Source organism: Cervus canadensis, chromosome 13 (assembly GCF_019320065.1).
Source record: "Cervus canadensis isolate Bull #8, Minnesota chromosome 13, ASM1932006v1, whole genome shotgun sequence".
NCBI lineage: Eukaryota > Metazoa > Chordata > Mammalia > Artiodactyla > Cervidae > Cervus > Cervus canadensis.
In genome coordinates, this window is record NC_057398.1 from 23,952,762 (window position 1) to 23,977,216 (window position 24,455).

Genomic DNA, 24,455 nt, shown 5'->3' on the forward strand with positions numbered 1-24,455 from the left:
GGGAACACTTTAAACAGCAAAATCACCAAAAGCAAAAAAACAAGGTACTAACTACACCGCAAAAAAGACACTGGTGTGTAGTATGCAAGCTGAAACAAGAAGGCAGAGCATTACCTAGTTGCATGTGAACTTGGCAGATACTCACTCATCATGCGACTCAGACACTGTGCACAGGCACATCAGTGAATGACTACAAAAGCACCAAAGGCATCAATTTTGAGGTTACACACAAATCGTAGCAAGTAGGTGAATTTGAAAATATGGAATCTATGAATAAAGAGGATCGACTCTGTGCATGTGAGTATTGATAACTATATTTATCCATGTCTACATATCTTCTTGAATTTACATATCTTTTTGGACACACACACATATAAACACACAGGCATATCCAAAATTAAGTTGAACTTGTTTATTTCTGAAAAAATCTACAAAAAGTTCATCAATACAAAGTATTTTTAATTAATAAAACCAATATTTTTATTTATTGGAATAATAAATTATTAGTTTTATGAAGGACCACAAACATTAGAACAATCAAGTAAATTAAAACTTAATATGAGTGTAGCCCCACATACAATTTGAAGTTTTAAAATTTGATTATAAATCATTATTTTATTAAAAATTTTCAGTACTCAATTTCCTGATCATATTCCTTTTCATGCAAACCTTTAGAATATTATCATTGACGTGTTTTATTTATTTCTTTACTATTTATACCAGTAGTCCACAGTAATGAACCATTCATTAACCACTATTTTCTGTGAAACTCAGCATATGTTTCACCATGAACACAATACAGTTATTAGGTTATCAGATTAGCTGGAATCATAAAATTAGTCCCTAACTACAGTGACCAGGACAATAACTCTAAAATCATTGATTGCTGGGTTAGAAAAAGCTTAATCAAAGGTTTTCTACTAGTGGATCTGAATGCCAAATACTTCAAATTTCAGCTCTGCCATTTACCAGAATTATTTTACCAGAATGCCCTAAGTTTCAATTCTTTCGAGGCAACAAATATTTATTGAGTGTCTACTATGTGAAAGGGTGATCTAAGCAGTGAACAAAAAGGCCAAAAATCTTTGCTCTCATAAAATAAGCCTTCTTAGTGGAAAAATATAACAGCTTAAACAAATAAATACCAACATAGGTACAAGGATACATACACATATGTTTGAAATTATTAAGTGCAGTGGGAAAAAGTAGAGCAGGGAAAAGGGCTAGAAGTGCTGGGTTAAGAGGACATTGCAATTTTAAGCCAGGTGGTTAGGGCAGGCCATACTGAGAAAGTAACACTTGATCAAGAAGTCAAGAGAGGTGAAACAGCAAGCCACAAAGATTTCTGGGAGATGATTGTTCCAAGCAGAGGGGATAACCAATGCAAGAACTCCAGTGTGTGAGCAAAGCTGGCATGTATGACTGGGGCAAAATACATGATGGAAAGAATACTAATACATGAAATTCACAGCCCTGTAAATCACTATAAAGACTTTGGTTTTTATAATGAATAGTATAGAAAGCCACTGGAAGCAGAAAGATCAGGTAGATAATTATAGCTTAGACCAGGGTAGCTGCAGTGGAGATAGTGATTAAACAGTCAGGTCCTGCATATATTCTGAAAACAGCCAAAAAGGCTTTCTAAGGGACAGGTGTGTGGTACTGGGAAAGAAGTCATGCACGGCCTGTCGACCTTTGCATGGCTGTAAAAGCACCATAGGCCTGGAACGTTTCCACACGTGAAAATAAGGAGCCCTCACAGCTTGTGCTGAGCTTACTGTCTTGTTCGGGGGGTATCTTTTCCTTTTCTAGCTTGATGTGTACTTCATTGGTCTGCTGAAGTGTGTTTGTCATATGCACCTGGCCAACCCTACCATTATTATCCACTGTCTCAGTGAGGATGGAACGTGGCCCATCCCTGAAACACAGACCGTCTCCCTGAAACAGTACAGATGGGACTCGCTCACCACAGGGGGCTGACACTGCTGAAGCTCACTTGGCTCTCTCTTTTCTGTGAGAGTAATGCATTGCTCCTTTCAGTGCCTGTGTGAGTCGTATCTTTCTTAGTAACCCCAACATCTGCAAACCACACAGTGGGTTGACATCCTGGGGCCGCTGCCCATAATGGGTAGGGAATGGTTGCTATTATTTTAACAAGTAGTGTAAGAGAAAGAAAGGAGAGTCAAGGATGATTCAAGGTTTCTAGCTGAGTACCTGGAGTTACTATTAACTGAGACAGAAAAGACTATGATGCTTCTTTCTGATTTGTAATACATTTGTTTTCTGACCAGACCATTTTCAGAGCAGTGACACAGGTGAAATCCTGACTGATACAAGTTTACGACAGAGATGGAGAGGAAGAATTGGTTACAGCAAGTATAGACAAATCTTCTGAGGACTTTTGTGATAAAGTGGAACAGATGCTTTAATCTGTAACACAAATGTAAAAATAGAAACCATATAAGTTTATTTGAGAATTAAACAGAGTGCCCAGGACACAGTCAGTTCAGTCGCTTAGTCGTGTCTGACTCTTTGCAACCCCATGAACCACAGCACGCCAGGCCTCCCTGTCCATCACCAACTCCCGAAGTCCACCCAAATCCATGTCCATCAAGTCGATGATGCTATCCAACCATCTCATCTTCTGTCGTCCCCTTCTCTCCCTACCCTCATTCTTTCCCAGCATCAGGGTCTTTTCCAATGAGTCAACTCTTTGCATCACGTGACCAAAGTACTGGAGTTTCAGCTTCAACATCAGTCCTTCCAATGAACACCCAGGACTGATCTTTAGGATGGACTGACTGAATTTCCTTGCTGTCCAAGAGACTCTCAGGAGTCCTCTCCAACACCACAGTTCAAAATCATCAATTCTTCAGCTCTCAGCTTTCTTTATAGTCCAATTCTCACATCCATACATGACCACTGGAAAACTCATGGCCTTGACTAGATGAGCCTTTGTTGGCAAAGCAATGTCTCTGCTTTTTAATCTGCTGTCTAGGTTGGTCATAACTTTCCTTCCAAGGAGTAAGCGTCTTTTAATTTCATGGCTGCAATCAACATCTGCAGGGATTTTGGAGCCCAGAAAAATGAAGCAAGCCACAGTTTCCCCATCTATTTGCCATGAAGTGATGGGACCGGATGCCATGATCTTAGTTTTCTGAATGCTGAGCTTTAAGCCAACTTTTTCACTCTCCTCTTTCACCTTCAGTTCTTCAGTTCTTCTTCTCTTTCGGCCATAAGGGTGGTGTCATCTGCATATCTGAGGTTATTGATATTTCTCCCGGCAATCTTGATTCCAGCTTGTGCTTCCTCCAGCCCAGCGTTTCTCATGATGTACTCTGAATGTGAGTTAAATAAGCAGGGCAACAGTATACAGCCTTGACGGACTCCTTTTCCTACTAGGAACCAGTCTGCTGTTCCATGTCCAGTTCTAACTGTTGCTTCCTTACCTGCATACAGGTTTCTCAAGAGGCAGGTCAGGTGGTCTGGTATGCCCATCTCCTTCAGAATTTTCCAGTTTATTGTTTCCACACAGTCAACGGCTTTGGCATAGTCAATAAACAGTGAAGTGCTGAATAAATGGCAGTAATGACAAGCTGACATCAAGAAAGATTACTATGCCCTTTTCCCAAATACCTCATTTGAGCCATCTTCAGAATGAATGTGAAGCTATCTGAAAGGGGTCTTACTCACTATTAAAATTTTTATGGATTCTTAGGTTCACCGACTTCTTAATAAGTAAAACTCAGGAAAGACAGAAAGAATAATAAAATTCATCTGTAAAACATCATTATTCTACCTATTTCCTTCCTGATGCCATTAGGGAGAGAAAGACACAGAGAAGGGTAAGCTGACATGGAAAATCAGACCCTAACCAGGATGACAAGACCATCCATGTGGGGAAGTGGTGGCTGACAAGGTGAGTCCATGCAGGGTGACATTCTGGCACAGGCGTTAGAGCCTGACCATGGTAAAGAGGCTCTCTGTGCAAGAGAGAAGAGACTGCAGCAAGGGGAGACTGGTCACACATAGAAATGTTGATCTAACGGATTAATATTTTAAGGATAATGGGAGCTGGGTTTCTCATTGTCAGAGAAGGGAATTACAAATGCAGGACACTAGAATTAATCCTCTGGTGTTGGACTGAAGTTGGAAGTATTTCTATGAATCCATGGTTTTCAACACATATAAACCAATACAAAAACAAATGTGGTCAGTATATGTCAGCAAAAAAAAAGAAAGAAAGAAAAGGCAAAGTAAGGATCTCCAAAAATGCGCTTCTCCTTAACAACAAGAAAAATGGCAAAAACTGTTATAATCAACTTTTTCAGAGCTCTGGATATTGAACAAAGGTTTGCAGCAGCCTGAGGGACATTTATTCTGGAAATACAACTGAATTTTGGTAAGAGCGAGGAACTCGGTGACATTTTTAACTTGCCATAGTTCCAGCCTCTGCTCTGTAGATGATGACCTGGAAAACTAACTGCTTGCATTCTGCAGTGAAAACAAGCAGGCTGGCAGCCACCAGAGGGAGCAAAATGAGACTAGAGCTTCCTATAAAGATCCACTTCCAGAAAATTATCATTTGACCTGTCTATTGATTCCCTAAAGAGTCTACCTGCAAGGTTCACTCAGGATGAAAGCTTTTTCCCCAGGGGCATTTGTCAAAAACAATTACAGACACGTTAAACATGGCGACTGCCTAAGGTGATAGATGAAAGTTGGAGCAGACAAGAGACTAATCAAAAGGCTTAATGTCCATAAGGGCTATGAAAGACTCAGATATATTTCTGAGAATTTATAGGACCACACCTATGCATAAGGTTTTAGAGATGCCCAAAGCTTTGTGTATGCTTTAGGAAAGGCCTGAAATGGTTTTAAAATCTTGCCTCTGGCTATCTGTGAGATTCTGCACAAGTAGAAAGTCAACTGACTGCTTGATTGAATACTGAAGACATACCTAAATACACACACACAGCCCCATGGCAAAGACTGAGAAACTTATGGTTGCAGGCATTTAAGGAAATCTCTGTCTAAACACTAGCTAATCACCAAGTGGAGACTTCAGTGGCCACAAATGACAAAAAATATAGACTTCCCAGAATTAATGCAAAAAAGTTACCAACCAAACTATGTTAACAAACAACAATAAAAGTTGGCAAACCCATAGAGACAGAAAGGTCAATGACTGTCAAGGGCTGAGAGCAGAGATGATGAGGAGAGACTTGTAATGGACACAGGATGTTGGGGGGAGTGATGGAAACGTTCTAGAATCAAATAGTGGTGATGTTTTCATAACCTCTTAAATATACTAAAAACCACTAACTTTCACTTATTCAAAGGGGTGAATTTTATGGGATGTGAATTATATCTCAAGAAAAATGTATGTTTGTGTGCATACACATGCTTATGTATGTCTGTATGTATATTCCCCAGCCATGTTCACTGTGGTGACTTGTGAGAAATGACACCCCAAAGCAATGAATACACCTAGCAGATTTTGGTTTCTTACCATTTTTGACTAAAGAAAACAGGGCTCCTTGGAGAAATGGCTAATTGTAGAACTAGGGCAGAGAAAAAAATCTTGGGACATATCTTTTTGAGGCAGAAAGAAAGGCAATGCTCTAAGAATGACAGAGTACATCTATCACTTGAAGGTCTTAAAGGTCCCCTGTCTAACTGGGGACAACCTGAGCACCAAAACAAATAATGCTAGTGAGAGAATATAATCCCCTGAATAAAATGAAGATTCACGAGTCCAAGTGACTACAGTAAGTAATAAACAGATGGAAAGTCTGATAAGGAATGAGATATTTACATAGCTACAAACTGTGTCACACAAAATAGTTATCAATTACAAAGGCAAAAAGAGTAACTTCATGTCAGAGAAGCCTAGTAAACGGTATCTTATTTATACAATCAGGTAAAAATGGGGAAGCAGCTACACCTGTGTGCTACCTGGGAGAAAGAAGTAAGAGCAGAGAATTCCTTCTGTGTTATTTCTGCCAAAAATGTATAACCTAAATCTAACCATGAGGAAAAAAACAGGCAAAGGAAATTGAGGGACATTCTAAAAAATGACTGGTCTGTAATCTTCAGGTCAATAAAGTGAAGGAAAGAGTGAGAAATTGTTCTAGACAGAAAGAAATCAAGAAGACAAGATAATCAAAGGAAATACGTGATTGTAAACTAGATTCCTTCTCTATACAGGATAATATTTAAATAATTAGTGAAACCTTAATAAAGACTAAAGGCTTAAGTGGTAGCAATATAGCAGTGTTTGCTCTTCTGATTTGGACGCTGTATTCAAGTCATGTGGGAGAATATTCTTGCTTGTTAGAAAACATCCTAACATATTTGGGAGTGATGTCGCATCATGTTGGAGAATCACTCTCAAATAGCACAGGAAAATAAAATTCTGTACCTGCAACTTTCTTCTAAGTTTGAGATTGTTTAAAAAATATAGAGAAATATGGAAATATATATACATATATATAAATAAATTTGACAGGATCATTTTTGCCTAGATTCTAATAATAAAAACTTGGAGTTTAAAAAAATTATTAAGTTTTTCCTATATGCTGATAAAAAGGGAATATCAACATAAGCTCTAAAAATAGATTCAGTGATATGAAATCATCTAAACACTGGTGACGATAAATGTAGAAGGCTAGATGTCTCACAAATATTCACTCACAAAGCAATTTTCTTATCTAACATAGCTGGCAAGATTCCTAGATTTAAGTTTCCTTTTATATAACACTTTAAAAAAAGCCCCTGGCAACAACTTAAAAGTGAACTGATATACCCTTTTGTTTTTAAGGAAATTTAATGTAACTGCCATATCCTTAAAAAAAATTTTATGTCCTTCTTATAAGAAATTACTGTGTGATTATGGTAAATTACTCGGAGGGTTTATACTCTCGATTTTTTAAAAATGGTACATAAAGGACATCAAAAGTAGGATGGAACTCTACAAAACAAAGAAAAGCAGCAGCCATGTTCTGAAGAAGTTTAACAAAACTGCAGAAGGAAATGGTAGAAATAGAGAGCTTTTTCAGAGTTTATGTACATTAAATTTTCATCTGAAATAACAGTGCAGTGACCATGAAAATGCACCTCTCAGATCTCCAACATCAGGGAACATATTGACCAAGGGTCCCAGGCGGTTGCACCAAGATCACACTTGCCATGGGCTGCTCCCAATTAATGACTGAGCACAGCACGAACCCAAAGGCAAGCCAGCTTCTGGGAAAGGGTGCGCTCAGGCCAGCCCAGTGGCTTTGCCAAACTTTCCTTAAAAGTGCGCTACATCCAAGACACTTCCATGTGACCCTCTTCCCTTCCTCTCTTCTTTCAGGGTCAGACCAGCATGGCACACCCAGCCTCCTTCCCATTTTCTCTTACAGGCACTTCCCCTAATACATTTTTTACACATTTAATCCTGTCTGGATGATAGGCTTCCTACAGGACATGGAATAACACAGTCAGTTGCATCAAGTCAAGACTGCTGAGTCAACTATATTAACACTAAATAGCCAGTACTGACTGTACTCAGCAAGCAGGGACAAAGAAAAAGAAAATGTCAGAGACAGCCTCCTCCCTCCAAGACTGAACACACTGCAGAAAAGACGTAAATGGAACTAATCAGATAATGTTCAAAATATAATCCATAATAACCTAAATTGTGCAAGAGTATTTTTAATCTCTAAATCTCTGTGGGTAGAAGTGGGTAGGATAAGCTTCACAAGGGAAGTGGGCAACTAAGAATTGGACAGATGGGAAGGAGGAGGAGAGCAATTCAGATTCACACCCTTCCAAGGTCTTTAATACATGTGAGAAGAGGTCTGGTTAAGGAGGAGGCTTCAGTTATAAAGACACTGCCAACTGCATAACGATTAGTAAACAGGAAGGAAGTGCCCATAATTCTAGAGCTAACTAACTCAGAAATAACTGAAGAGTTTATTGCTTAGGCTATTTAAGGCATTTGCATCTGGTATAGAAACACACCTCTATTGTGAGAAAAATCATAAATTCAGGAGGTACCACAATTAGCATTTTACTTGAAGGTTCTTTGTGTATGTCTTTGCAGGCTAGTTTTGTTTTTTCCTTTTCTATTTTAAAAAGTAACCTTACTTTTCTCCTTATCCTCAAAGAGTAATGTTTTCTTAAAAGAGTGACTATAATCAAACCCTTAGGATATACTCTAATCCCTGTATTCTAATTTTATACATTTTTATTATCCTCATAATCCCACCATTTCTCTTCTTTATTCTAATAATGGTGTGACGGCTTCAATTAGCCTTTCAGTTGAAAGACTACAGGCTCCACAGAAACTACAAAGCTATTTCAAGAAAAGCTCTTATGTGCTTATGCACATAAAGAAATTTTAAAAACCTCTTCAGACACTCTCAAGAGCATTACAAATCTCTTCTTCTCTTTCCAGGACCCCAGCTTCACAAACCTGACCTTTTCATTGTTACAGTTTCAGAAGAAAACTCCATATTTAAAATAACAGTATGTCTTCCCAGTTGAGCTCTGAGTCATAGAAAGTCTATCCTATTAATATGTGTATAAAAGAGAAAAAAACCCCAAACATCCTTAATGTATGAGTTTAATGATACTAACAAATATAAAAAATATTTTTAAAATATTTACTCAAAAGCTAAGCATGAAGTTAACCCCCAACCACACACACATACACACAAGTGAAGCTTTTCAACTTCAGGTTGCAAAGATTTCTTTTTATGTGTATGTATATGTGTAAGCATGCGCCTGATGTTCTGAATAGCTACAAATATAATTGTCCTTCCATGAAAGCAGCAGAAATAGCCAATTCTTCTAAATTTGAAATGACTGATTTAAAGGAGGGGGGGGAATTAAACAAGCACTTACTCTGAGAGATTAAGTCTTAGCAATATGATAATCTACTATCCTCCTGTAAACAAGATCATCAGTGAGCTTCCCCATCCACCAGAAACTCTGAAACTAATAACTAACAATATGTCTACTGAAAAGTTTGAGGAATACATTATAAAGGTTTGATCCCTCACATTTCCTCACAGGAGCTATGTGTAACACCTTATAGAAGGGGAAATCTGTGGGAAAGTGCCTATAAATACTAAGAATAGCTCAGCAGAGATTTTCAGTGGTTGACCTGTCAGGTACACGAAAATTAAAGGTAGGGCCGATCAAAGAGAAAGGTCTCCAGGAAATATCTCAGACTTTTAGTTGAGATCCTCGAAGATCCTAACCCTCCAAGCAAAAAAATAAAGTCAAAGCTGGCTCAAAGGGATATGGCATACTCCATCTTCTTACCAGAGGAATACTGAATCTGCTCTGGAATAAAATAACATCATCCAAAATCTTTATAATTTTTCATACACAAGACCCAGAATTCTATTAAATATGATTGAGAAGGCAGAAAACATAAGCGAATAAATAAAAATCAAGAGAAAATAGGAATACATTCATGTAAAGTAAAAGTGAAAGTCGCTCAGTTGTGTCCCACTCTTAGTGACCCTATGAACTATACAGTCCATGGAATTCTCCAGGCCAGAATACTGGAGTGGGTTGCCTTTCCCTTCTCCAGGGCATCTTTTCAAACCCGGGATTGAACCCAGACCTCCCACACTGCAGGCCAATTCTTTACCAGCTGAGCTACAATACATTCATAGGTGATCAGATACTAGATTTTATCAGACTTGCACTTTAAAATAACTGTGATTAATCTGTTCAAGAAAATGAAAGGAAAAAAAAGTAATTTCACCAAGGAACTAGAATCTACTTTTTAAAAAATCAAATGGAAATTCTAGAACTGAAAAATAAAACAACATTAATCACGAATTTAATAGACTGGAGGAAGGATGATAGCAGGCTATAATGTGTTCAGAAAATGTCATTCAAACTAGGGATCATTCAGGAACCCCAAGGAAGAGAGATGCATTACAAGTAGTCAAATAGGTACAAAACTGTATTGAAAGTACTATCAATTCTGTAACAACTCATCCCTACAGTCACAGTTCAGTTCAGTTTAGTGCTCAGTCGTATCTGAGTCTTTGCAACCCCGTGAACTGCAGCACGCCAGGCCTCCCTGTCCATCACCAACTCCCGGAGTCCACGCAAACCCATGTCCATCAAGTCGGTGTTGCCATCCAACCATCTCATCCTCTGTCGTCCCCTTCTCTTGCCCTAAATCTTCAATCAACCCCCCATAAATCAAGAAAACAATATAAATAATATACAACTGTATCTACTTTCACAAGAGTCAATGATCATTTGCGTTCTGTAAAAATCATGTATCGGACCACTCATCATTTTGGTATGAAAATAACTCCTGAAACGTATCAGTTCTTATATTAAATCCAACCTCATTTTTGAGAAAAATATGTGCTGCAACAGGGGTTATATTTATTTTTGTCCTTCTACAAACCATTATACTAGCAAATTATTAACCCAGATGAACAGAGGTGTGATTTCTCTGTAATATGCTCAATCCCTTCCTTTAATTCACAGCAGTAGCCTCTTTTATATAAATCAGTTTGCTGGAATCAGAAAATTTGAAAAAAAGCAACATGCCTCAAATTAAACTGCACAAGAGTCACTTAAGTCTAATCTGTTGTGAACAATGTTTTAGCTAATTACTATGACTGACTTGTCTTAGGTCTTATAAAGAGATGTATATCTAGAAGTAAATCACTAAATGCACTACATTTCATGCGTGCATGAAACACACTCCCAAACACAGTAACAGAAAGCAAGGCTAAGATTTCAAAGTAAAATCACACCCATTTATAGTCCTGATATGGACAAACAGAGCTGGGACCTAATACAGGAATTATTAGTAACTGTCCGAGTCCTCATTCAATACGTCATATTTCAGAAAAAACAATTTCAAGCAAACTGTAAGAAGAATCATCTTACCACACCCCACGCTCTTAACTGAGGAAATTTAAGAAGTGATTTTCCCAAAGTCTTAAATCTGCCTACAGGAGGAATAAGACCAGAATCAGATCTCTTAATGCTTAGTCCTTTAAACTATGCCAAACTATCTCTCAACTAAAACCAGATTTCACATCATATGTAAATTAGAAAAGTGCTAAAGATACTTGGGGAGACCATATCTTCTTCCTCCTTTAAAGGACACTATTTTAAAATATGTTATTGACATAATTAATAGGAAAGAAAGGAGGGAGAGAAGGGAGAAAAAAGTGAGGGAGAGGAGAAAGGAGGGGAAGGGTGCTAAAACCTTCCTGCTTCTAGAATCTTGTGAATCCTATTATACTTTCAGTTCTACTTCCACACATAAATTTATGACAACGAGAGAATCTTTGAACCTTTTCGATTTCCTCCTACTCTGAAAAAGATATTAAGAGTCAAAAACTAAAATTGACAGGGCCATTAAAACATGACAGTGAGTTTTTAACAGCATTCCCTCTAATCTGACAGTTCAAATCATTCCTCATTTCATCAGAGTCACTGACAACTTTTTAACTACAAAGTCAGACTGTATCCTTGAAACTAGAGTTGATTTCTACACTTATTCTAACTTAAGTTCTCTTAATAATTTCTCTCAATTTCAGAGCACAGCATATTATGTATGTAGAACAGATTTAATTGATGAGGAGCTGTCAGAAATAAATGAGGTGATATATGTGAAAGTACCCGGTAAATTTGAATTTATTATGACACCTGGAAGGTATTGTGTGAAAAAAAAGTCTATAAATGTGTTGCTTATGTGAATACTACCATTCTTAGCGGTAAATCATTAAATGCATTTCCTTTACAATCAAGAGTGAGACAAGGATGTCTACTATCATTACTTCATTTTAACACTATAATAGAGGTTTGGGTCAGTGCAATAAGACAAAACTTACTAAGAGGAAAAAAAGAATAAGAATGGCTTAAGAAGAAGCAAAACTGTCCTAATTTACAAATTGTATAACTAAATAGCTGATTTACTGCCAAGGTTTTATTAATGCTTATTCAGTTTTGTGCAAAGTATCCAGAATGGAAACTCAGTTTTATTGCTAAGACTGTGAGATATGATGTTAGATACTATTCTAGAAATAAAAATGATAGAATAGGGACATCATACTCAGTGACCTTAAAAGTCATACATGGCAGGATGAAGCTCATATGGCTCAAATTGAATACAAAAAGCAAAGGAAAGTGGATGAACAAACTTGAGAAGAATATTTAATCTAAACTATTTGTGATTATCACCACCATCACAGGTTTTCCTGCAAGAAGACTGGACTATTAAACAACAGCCGCTCAAGAGGAAAAGGAATTGTGTCAGTTACAAACCAAGTGGTCCACAAGGCAGGACCCCAACAAATTTTGGTTTCTCCAACATTTTCTCATATATTCATCTCTCCTCTCCTCCACTATCAAAGACAGTTGAAAAGTTATGTTTGGGTGATATATATTTGAGTACAATACTAAAAGCCTTAGGGACTTTTATTTACTATCTTGAATTCTGAGATGCTTTTAATATGAAGTTTTTTGGGGGGTTTCCACACTTTCATGAAATTCAGTGCAATTTAAGCTACTCAGCAATTATAATGTATCTTAGAGCTACGTTTTCATAACATTTTTTACTCAGAAAGAGTTTAAAACTGTGTAATCATATTACAAAACACACACTGATAATCTAAAATGGCTACACAAGCTGTGGGAATGCATAACATACTTTCTAGTGAATTCAAGGCTGGATTATTATCCGTAATACAAAAGCAAGGGGTATCAACTACTTAAATGTACCAACTATTTAACTTTTATCTTTGCATTTAGTAGTGTTTTGGATGCTTCCTCTCTAAATCTTACATAAGGAGGCAAATACTGGTTTACTACAATGGAGCAAAACTGTGAGGTACAGGCTGCAAGCACATTGAGCCATCTGTTTCAGATATGTGAAAAAAGTATCTAAATTCAATCAGAGACAAATTGCAAGAAAAGTTACTGAATGGCTGAAAATATACTAAACTCTAGGAGAAAAACGCTGCTCCATAAACCATAAGCCAGACTTTCTAAATAACTTAAGAGACTATATAAATTTTGACATCTTCCTGATACAAGCCAGACACTAGCTTGTAAAATTTCAAAACTGGCAGAAAAAAATTTTAATAATTACATTTCCTTTTTACAAGCATATAATGAATATAAGATACATTTTTTGTGGTGTTTGATGGTTTTGGGCATTTTAAAGAATAGATGACATATCACCTTCCAGAAATCAGTACACTGTCAGATTTTAAGTTAGTAATACATTTCTAGCTCTTAGTGATATATTCATATAAAAATAGACTTCTGATCAGTGTGTACATTTATAATCCTCCAATATGGCTACATCAAAAGAAAAGAAATGGGAAAAAAGAAAAGACAAGACAAGATAGGAGTAGGCAGAAGGCTAAAACACAAACATGCAAGAATTTTAATCAAAGTATAACATTTGCAGAACACCAACCTACTTGGTAAGCACGTGTAAGCACTGCTTTTACCAGTGCCATTTTTTTAAAAAGTAAATATAAAATGATATTGATATGTGAGTATATTTCTGACTATCTACTGACTAATCTTTGCTACTTAATACTTAACTAAAGGCTAAATTTGATAATTCAGAAACATGTAATCTGGCTTAAAAATCAGCCATGGTGTTTGTTGTTTTTCCATATTATTACAAGATTTTTGTGTAGATCACTATTCATTAACAATCTTTACTGGAATGGCAGCTAAGGACAAATACTGAATATACCCACCACACTTTGTAGGACATTTTAACTTGGAGGATAAAGGGCAAAACTTTTTTTAATGGAAATTTTGCAATTTTGAGTCTCTGGCCTCAATTAGCATGGACAATACAAGTTAATGATATATAATAATTTGAAAAGTTATTCTGCATTTCTAACAGAACTTTCAGAAATTAATAATCTGATAACTATTCTCCACTAATAAACAAAGTCTTTTGTTTTTTTTAATTTAAGCAAGGCCTATTTACTGAAAATCAGGAAACAGTTTTCTTCCAGGTCTACTAATAATGAGGGAGAAGAAAGATTTCAAAATGGGATGTTAAAAACTGCACAAAATTGTGATATAACTCAGAGGATATCAACAATGTCAGAGAACCTGCCAGTATTCCAAAACAGGTGCCACACTGTTTACTACTTTTGCCTACTGTCAAAAATTGCAACAACTGCCATATTGTCTTGTCAGATAGACAGAGTCATCGAGAATCCTCTGAGCCTTCACTGCAGTAGTCTAAGAGGACCTTTCAGTTCCTTTCCTGTTAGCATCAGAGTCAAACTGAAGTCAGACTATGCCCCCTCCCTCACAAGAAGGTACAGAGCACGCAGCCCAAAAGTCACCTTCAGGACTCAGTATGGAGGATCTGGTGGTGTTAGCGTAAAGGACAAACAATGGCACAGGGCAAATAAGAAATGCAGACAGAACGAAAATCTAAAAAAATTTAAGATGCATTCCTAGAATGCAGCCCTGAAAAGGAAGTTAGAAAAAAATAAGCAGAGGGCCCTACCTTGCAGATCTTGTAGAGAGATTCCTGGCCGTCTCCTCCAGTATCTTTGAAGTAATCATGTGCAGGAAATGTACGATGAATATCTCGAGTAATAACACTCTCCTGGGCTGAGTCCTAAAAAAAAAAAAGTAGAGTTGGTCATTAATTTAAATTTTCTTAATTATGAAAAATAATACGTACATGTTAAAACATTTCAAACAGCATAAAAAATATTTGCTGCTTCCTCCATTAAAAAAAAAAAAACAAAAAAAACCTGTCTTCCCAGATGCCTAGTCCCATGCACCAAAGATATTATAAATACTACCAATAGTTTCTTTTGTGTCTTTCCACCCATTTATCCCTAGATATGTGAATCCATGTTTATGTGAGGGGGAGAGGAGAGAGGGAAGTTGCACACACCCATCTCTATCCTTTGCTTTTTGAAGCACAAATAGGCATAAGCTCTCTGCTTTTTTCACTTAACAGGATAACTGATAGAATAGTCTTTATTGGTACATGTAAATGTATTTAATTCTCTTTAAGAGCAACTATTAAAAAGAATGAGGTACATCTGGATATAGACATACCATAATTTACATTTTCTTATCACTGATGTTTTGTTATTTTTTCTATTTATATCACAAATACTACCACTAGGAATATTTCCATACATACATATTCAAGACAGATTCCTAGAGGTGGAATTGCTAGGATACTGGATATATGCGTTTCCATTTAAGGTACTTTCCCTTCAGAGTTGTTGTACCACACATAATCAAAACAATGATAGTGTCTGTGTTTCTCCACACCTGTCCCAAACCAAATCTGACTTTCTGAGAATCTGATATGAGAAAACTCAGACCACAGTCATTTAAAAAGTACAAAATATTATCAATCTTTCCTGCCAATAGGTAAATTACCCAACTCATTTGCTTCAGAAAATAAAAAGCCCCCAAACTAGCATACTAAGATGACATACACTTTAAATATAAATCTAGAGGCTTTTCTTTTCCAGACAGATTTAGGATCTAAAAGTTCAAAACTGAGTAAGTTCTAAGCTTTATACAAAATAATCATTCACTTGATTTTATTCTTCTCAATTATCTGTTTAAATGTCAAGAAAATAGAACAAGACTACTTCTAGCAACCCCAATAATGAAAATATCCTGCACAATTAAAGAAGAATCAATGATTACTAATGCAAATTAAAAGTGTTTTTTAATGTCTTGTTTCCATATTTGAACAAATCCCCTCTTTCAGATAAAATTAAGAAAAAAATGCTTAATATATGAGTTACTTTAATAAATGCTATTTCTGTTTCTTTTTCTAGCTGAAAAGTATATAAGGAGGAGTAGTTGATGAGCTCTAAAGTTAAGCCAGTGCCTTCTCTTGCTGCCTTTTTCATTTCAGCTGCTATATCATGCTGGGTGGTAATTAGATCTTATATCATGTGGAGAAACAACTAAAACTGAAACATTCCAAATCTGCCAGCAAACACCAAACATATTACAAATCAGTCCAGAGGAAATTCTGATGGCTTTATAGGAATGGAATGCTGAAGACAAATAAAAATGAAACTTTCAAAAATTTTCCATACCTTAAATAAAAGGAGACATAGAAAGTTTACGTTTATCATGGCCAATGTAGTTTCTAATGGTACAGACTATTGGGGTAGGATGGGGATATAGAACAAGGTAAATATAAAGGCAACGTATATGGAAATATATTATAAAATGCATGATTTATCTGGTATGATATTGAGTCTAAGCAGGGGAATCTGGTAACGGGCAGATGAGTTTTCACTGTCCAGATTTCCTCCATCAGTGGGTTTCTTTTCAGTAAGTCTCCACCGACAAACTCTTTGAAAAAAATAGCCAATGAAAATGTTACTCCTCCCAAGTTGAACTATTTTAGGGGCAAACATGTGCTGACTGCTTCACAGGATAACTCATTTTTCACTTTCTGAGATGCTGAGAGAAAGAAATCATTGGACTATATTCCCTAGAAACTGCCTACTCTGTTGCTATCATGCTGTGTTTAAATGGTGCCAAGAGTCTGATTCAGAGAAAGAGAAATTGATCAAAAATATCTAGGATATAACTCTGCATAATATTGATCAATTTTTTCTATGAATAGTTAAATCTTCCTTGTTTGCTTTAAAAAGTAAAGAAGCAAAATCAAATGAATAGTGAGTTGGGCAGAAAGATTGAGTGCAGTTTTCCATAAGATGTTATGGATAACCCATTAAAAATCATAGACTTTTCTGCACTTAATAAACTTTACCTTGCTATGATTACTTTTAAATGCTTTCTGCATATGTGTTTCTAGAGTTTTCTTTCTATATATTGCTCTCAGTTGGTTAAGAGGACAATTTCTGGAACTTCACTTTATAAACTAAATAAGCTATTTTGCTACATTATTCACTGATGCCTTTCATTTAAGTGAAGGTTAAGAAGTACACTGAAGTGAAGTGAGAGTCACTCAGTCATGTCCAACTCTTTGCAACCCCATGGACTATAGAGCCCATGGAATTCTCAAGGCCAGAATGCTGGAGTGGGTAGCCTTTCCCTTCTTCAGGGGATCTTCCCAACCCAGGTCTCCCGGATTGCAGGCAGATTCTTTACCAGCTGAGCCACAGGGGAAGCCCAAGAACACTGGAGTGGGTAGCCTATCCCTTCTCGAGAGAATCTTCCCAACCCAGGAATCAACTGGGATCTCCTGCATTGCAGACGGATTCTTTACCAACTGCACTATCAGGGAAGCCGTAAGAAGTACACTAGACTCTTACAAACAGACTATTATGAATGAAATTGCTAGAGAAAATAATAGTGTTTTCAAAGCAAAAGCTGAAGTTAACCATCTCCCAATTACCCATACTGTTAAAAATAGGAATGGTACATATTCAGGAACCCACATCTAATCCCCTGAATTTATCCACTCAATTATTAAAGTATTTGAGTCAGGGAATCACTAAACCTAACACTGCAAAAGGAAGACAAAATGATTTCTCTCTTCAATATTCATCCCTTTTTTAGACTTATTCCAATTATAAAAAATAAACAAAATGAACAGAAGACAAAAAAGAAGCCAAGTAACTGACCATCCAAATATCTAGAGTTAAAAAGTTTCATGTGAAAACCTCTCTTAAAATACGGCCAAAAACATTTTATAAGCACAACCAAAATTGACATGAGGTCATTTTCTTGGAAGGCCCCCATAAACAGAGTTTCCTTAAGTCCTTACAACTATTCTTAGAATGAGAAGATGGAAGAATTCACTTCCTGACAGGTGGTGAATTCACCAGGATCTAGAGACTCACAACTTTACCCCCACAATTTCCTTTCCAGTGGATGTATGTCCCATTCCGATCTTCAGTCCAATATGGTGGCTTAGTGGCTCTGGCTGCAGTCAAACTCATTGGTTCTATTTCTGGCTACTTCAAGTAACAACTATAGAAGCTCAGACAAGTTATTTAATCTCACTAAACTCAGTTTCCTCATCTTTAAAACAGGATGGTAATACCAAATTCATGTTGTTTAGAATACTATACTGTGTGTAAAGTGCTTAGCACACTGTCTATTATCAAGTGAACACTTATTAATCTGTGTAGTTGTTAAGCTGTGTCTGACTCTTTGTGACCCCCATGGACTATAGCCCACCAGGCTCCCCAGTTCATGGGATTCTCCAGGCAAGAATACTGGAGTGGGTTGCCATTTCCTCCTCCAAGGGATCATCCTGACCCAGGGATCAAACCCACCATCTCCTACATTGGCAGGCAAATTTTTTATCAGTAAGCTACCAGTGAAGTCCCTAAATCTGAGAAAACTCATTAAAGCAATAAATAAAAATAATAATCATTATTCCTCCTTCTCATTAAGGATCATGTTCAGTTGTTTAAAAATTTGGTGAATTTAGTTTTAGACATCCTTCTGTATATGTACACTTTAAATAATGAAATAAGCCACTGTTTCTCTTCGGATCATAAACATTGTGATTATGAAAGCAATTCCCTTTGAGCTTTCAGTGTGATGATGCACTAATGCATATGCACCCTCTTCTGAATTTTCTATCAGGCATCTTACGTATATTAGTTTCTATTAGTCCATGATGAAAAGCAAAAGTGAACAATTATTTAGATAAAGTGATGTTTAACCCAATATGCAATGCTGGGGCCACTAACACCAGTGTGAACACTCTGGCTCCAACTTTGCATATATTCATGCAAGAAAAAAATATGTACACAAATATACCCTGAAAGAAGACTGGCAAGCACAGAGTACAGCAGAAGCTAAATTTGCCAGAACAGTTACCGTTTTCATTCTTTACTTCAGAATTCAGAATCTGAGGATCAGTGAGGGGTTGAAGTCACGGTTAGGGAGAGAACAAATGCCACTATCACTATTACAAGTCTCCCTTCTGGATCATCACCATCAAGAAAATCACTGGCAGGCAAAGTCCTTGAGATCATCTTCTATCCTGCCTAAGGAGGCATCAGCTTGGGCCACACACACAAACTGACTCAGAGCAGAAACAGGCAGTAGTAGTGAGAAGTTTGGAAGAATTCTTTTCTTTCTTCCTCGGACCACACTCCTCTGATACTACCACCACACAGAAACAAAATTTCTAAGGATTTTCTTTTTTTTACTTTACAATATTGTATTGGTTTTGCCATACATTGACATGAATCCGCCATGGGTGTACATGTGTTCCCCATCCTGAACCCCCCTCCCACTTCCCTCCCCATCCCATCCCTCTCGGTCATCCCAGTGCACCAGCCCCGAGAACCCTGCATCACGCATTGAACTGGCAATTCGTTTCACATATGATAATATACATGTTTCAATGCTGTTCTCCCAAATCATCCCACCCTCGCCCTCTCCCACAGAGTCCAAAAGACTATTCTATACATGTGTATAGAAAGAAAGGATTTTCTTTCATTTCCAAACTGCTAAGTCATAAAACAAAACTTATCTTCAAAAATACATCAATCTCTAGTGTAATAAAATCCATGGCCTGACAAAGGATATATAATTCAGCTTGCTAAAGATCAGTTTAAAACCATTGCTAAGAGGTATGATAAGTATCTCGATTAACTCTTGATCATTTTAAGTGGAGACAACATACAGCCTGTTATCAAGAGGATTACATAAGTTTTCTTCCAGTATATTGTATATATTCTGACATCCTTCTAATCCTCTTAATGCTCTTTGAAGACAATCATCACTTACATGCTTGTTGTGAGAAAGAAACGAATATAGCATTGAAGTGTCAACAAGTATCAGGAAGACAGGTTTGGATGACCATACCTTATTTTTTATTTTTTTTTTTTAAGATACAAATGCTGTATGTTGAAAATTAACATTTTTTTCTTAGATAAATTTAAAAAATTTTAGTCTCTCTTTTAAATTAAATTTGTCACTTGGTTAATTTTTATTTGACCATTAAAAATATGGAGCGTGAAAGAGTAAAATCATTTCTGAGATAAGTGTGTTATTATTTTTTATGGAACAATTTCTAGGCTGTCAACAACCAGAAAGGTATTCTAGTGAGGATGAGTGTTGTCACATGTGACTTTAGCACCAGATGAGGTGAAAAAGTAATGTCCTGATAAACAAACACCTTTGGCTGTGGTCTGATTTGCAACATTTTTACAACTTTCGCTGCACCTTTTCTTATGAATCTCTATCGTCAAATCCAAACTAGAAGTACATTTTCACTTTTCATCTATTACAAAATCATTTCAGCTTTTAAGTACCATGTCAACTTGTATCATTAGAAATGCCAATGTAGACCATGCGTAGCCACAAGCAGTCAGCAGATAAATGATTCAGAGCCTAAGAAAAAAAAAATGACCTTAAAATGTGCCTTCTATTCTTACTCCACAGGGATCCTCCTCTAGTTCTATGCTGGAGCTAGATCTGTGGAGAAACATCACAAACTAGTCAGCTTACATGTCCCTGAAAGCAGATGGGTTTGCAGTGGTGGCTCTGATTTATTTGCCTTGATGTTTGCCAAAATTCCAAAGAGGCAGAGATGAAAGGAGAAAACATAAGAAGCTCATTCTAGTTTCAAACATGCTACTAAAATCATGAGCTAGAAACAGTAACATAAAAAGGCTGGATCACTGTCAGCCTTCATTTCTTGAATATGGACGGGGGGAGTCTCAGCATTAGCAGGGTAATAGGGAAGCAAAGAAATAAACAACAACTAAGCCATATTGTTAGCAAGCTGCTTCCTGGGCACCGCACACACATGCTGCCAGATGTCTCAGAGTCAAAGCCTGACACAAAGGTCAAAAATATAAGCCATATTCTGGCTTCAACTAGAAGGAGATCTCTTAGGGGCAGTAGCAATGGTAAGAACAAAGAGCAGGGGAAAGTGAGGGGAGAGGAAGTACTGTCATCATAAGACCAGTCAATATCCATAACGAATACCTTAATCTTGAAGGGACTGAGGGGAGTGCAGCAGGAATTATGTGATTAGAATAAAGCATTTCTTTGGGACTAGAAGACTCAGAAGCACTGCAGCCTATGAGAACAGCCTGGATTTCCCTGAGATCCTAGAGAATCCAGGTCAGGTACCTCTCCACGATGAATATCTGGGGTTACTTTTAGACTCCAAATGCATCTATGGCCATATTTGGATATGCCCTCATTCCCAGGAATGCAGACCACTCACCGTCTCAAAATAAAGGTTCAACTGGTGTATTTGACAGTCTTGGAAACTCGTATCAATGGGCAATGATAAATTCTGCAACTCTTGTTAGAATGAAGTACAATAACTGAACTCTGTTAGTTCAGTTTGGAAAATATGCTAATATTTACCAAAGTTAGATAGTATTTCTAACTTTGCATTATTTTTTAAATCATTAATTATAAAATTTATCAGAACAGTCCTTTATAGTCTTTTAAGATAAAAATTTAAAGGGCTACGTATTTACTAACCATTGTGTAAGAATAACTTTCATTTTTCTATAAAACTTTAAAGAATGCCTCCGATAATCAGCATTTGATAAATTTGACTATTTTCATCTAATCATTACATTTTATCATTGTATTTACTTTGACCTCATACATACTAGTTACTGTTTTTATAGGCTGAATATTTTAATAATTTATAAAACATTCTATCATTCCTTCAATCATGTTAGATGCTTCTCTTTGAGCTCAATTAATTGTCTTGAATTGATGACATAAAAATTGAATGTACATAAAAAATTAAGCTTTTTATTTGCTGCATAGTTCAAATCTGTTTATGTATTCAACATCTACTTTTCTGAGTACCTACTAAGAATCAGACACTACTTTAGGAGCAGAGGATATAACTGTTAGCAGGTGAATGTCCCTCCCCTATGGAGTTTGTATTCTAGCAATAGAGGAGAAAGACATAAAAAACAAGTATATAATATTGTTTAGTGAAAAGTACTATAAAAAATAAAACAAGATATAGTGAGGAATGGGATGGTATTTCAGGTAGAGTGGTTTTGCTTCTCTGAGTGAGAATTCAAATATTTAAAGAAAAAGTTTTGTAGGAAAGGAAAGAGGATATGCAAGAGCCCTGAGGTGGAACAGGATGCCAATACTTTTCTGAACATCCTCCAGCATTTTGCTGACTTTATGTTTGCAGATGTCTTCAACGAATTCTTAAACATAACTCTGATACTCTCCTGGATTAACCTGGCTACCTCAGAAATTTGTTAAGATAAATGAGATTATGTTACAAGATGTTTCAGTTCATATATTTGAATAATGTGATGTGTTTATATGAAAGCTTACCATTCAAATATTTATTTAACATCATGGGTGAGACACTGTATGAGGATCTACAGGATCAAAAAGGTATAAGACATAGTCCATAATGTTCCTAAATTGCTAGAGCTTAAGATTTACTTGTAAAGACAAAATGGAAGGAAACACACTAACAGCCAGGTAAGTGATGTAAGTAATGTGGGCTACAGGAATTCAGTAAAGAAAATGATTATAGAAGGGATCAAATGGTGAAAAGTCGCTTTGCACAGGAGATGGAGACTGGGCTGAGCATTGTAAACAAGACAGTCTCAACAAAGCTGAAAGATCTCAAGAGAACGCACTGACAAGTGTGGTGTGAGCAGAGGCTGCAAAGCAGCAAAGCACCTGGCAGGCCCAGGAAATATGATTCTAACTGACCAGAGAGGGAAACTTATAAAGGGTCAAGGTGAGTGGGATCTAAACTATGGAAAGTTAATCTTGAATGAAGATGTTTTAACTTAACCCTGCAAACAACAAGGAGTTTTTTCATCTGCCATGGTCTCTGTAGTCACAGTTTTGTGAACTCTTGTTTCAGCTGAGCCTCATCTGCAGAACTGCCGTGTAGTGAAGATTAACCTTACCCAAAAAAAGGACTGGCCTTTGCCCTTGGCCTCTAGGAGGTGATCTCTAGGCCCCTGTGATATCAAGTCTAATAGGAAGTCTTTGTTTGCACGTGGGCATGACCACCCAATAGCCTAGCAATGTGACTCATCATGGGGTTTTTGAAGCACAGAGTATTAGTTCCATCTACGGAGAGGATGGGGGCTAAAGGCCAGTCATATAAACAGCACATGAACAAGCCCCTATAAAAACTCTGGACAACAAGATTCAAGTGAGCTTTACTAACTGGCAATACTCCAAGCACATGTTCACACAGTGATGTCAGGAAACTACATGGTCCGTGACTCCATGGTGAAAGGACAAAGAAAGCACCATGGTTGGTACTTCTCGTGGAGTCTGCCCAACATCCTTCTCCCCTCGGCAAGCTTTAATCTGTATCCTGTAGTGGTAATACGATGTCACTGCAGAGGAGCCGGGCAGGCTGCAGTCCATGGGGTTGCAAGGATTCAGACACAACTGCGAGACTAAGCGCACACACATACATGAGTATTACAGCTTTCACGGAGTTCTGCGACTATTCCTAGTGAATTACTGAACCTGAGGGTGATTTTGGATAACACCTTCACACAACTAGTGTTAGAAGCAAGGGCAGTCTTGTGTGGACTATGCTCCCTCTCTTAACTTTGAAACTGGTTAAATTCTGACAAGTAGGCCATCAACAAATAAAAAGTTCTCACTGTCATATTCTCACCAGTAAATTTTCTCTATTCAAAGATATGTATCATTGTCTTTCTTTTAGTCTTTGACAAAATATTACTCACAATAAAAGTCTTCCAATACCATGTCAATTCAGATGACTTTTTAAAAAATCACCTTTAATATAGAACCTCAAATATTAAAAATGTTGGTCTACTGTTGACCATTTGGCCATCTGTTCATTGAGTTTCTCAAAAACCTCTATGTAACCAGTAAAGCCCATTAAATTAAAAATAGGTCACACAACTACAGATATGATTTATAACTTGCATAAAGGATCACCTGGAACTTCACAGGAGAGTGAGTGTAAGTAAACAGTAACTACATGCTAAGCCTCTTCAGTCATGTCTGATTCTTTGCAACCGCATGGACTGTAGCCTGACAGGCTCCTTTGTCCATGGGATTCTCCAGGCAAGAATAATGGAGTGAGTAGCCATTTCCTTCACCAGGGGATATTTCCAACCCAGGGATCAAACCTGAGTTTTTTATGTTTCCTGCATTGGAAGGTAGGTTCTTTACCACTAGCACTACCTGGTAAGCCCAAACTATAACAACCACCCTAAGTAAATGTCAATAATATGTATATTTTTGAAATCCTTTAGGATCAATAAAGTTACTCTATACTGGAGTGTTGGTTTTGAAAAAGTAAATTTTTGTATCAAGTCAGGTTATATAATTGCCATTTTATTCTTTTTGTAACAGTACATGTTTCCATTAACATAAGATTTTACTCAAGTAGGACTAGAAGATGCACTGATCACAGCAATAACAAAATAGGAAGGGCCAAGAACAGAAAAATTTTTTCCTGAGAGACTATAAAACTTCTAGTTCTTGATAAC

At 36.9% G+C, this 24,455-nt stretch overlaps 1 protein-coding gene across 3 annotated transcripts in view; it reads right to left on the bottom strand.

Moving 5' to 3' along the window:
- Nucleotides 1-24,455, bottom strand: part of RABGAP1L (RAB GTPase activating protein 1 like) — a 669,536-nt gene that overhangs the window by 262,696 nt on the left and 382,385 nt on the right. For all 3 annotated transcript variants that reach the window (XM_043484703.1, XM_043484704.1, XM_043484705.1), the window contains one exon: nucleotides 14,534-14,647. In XM_043484703.1, coding sequence (XP_043340638.1) covers nucleotides 14,534-14,647 — 114 coding nt within the window. The remainder of the gene's footprint in view (nucleotides 1-14,533; nucleotides 14,648-24,455) is intronic.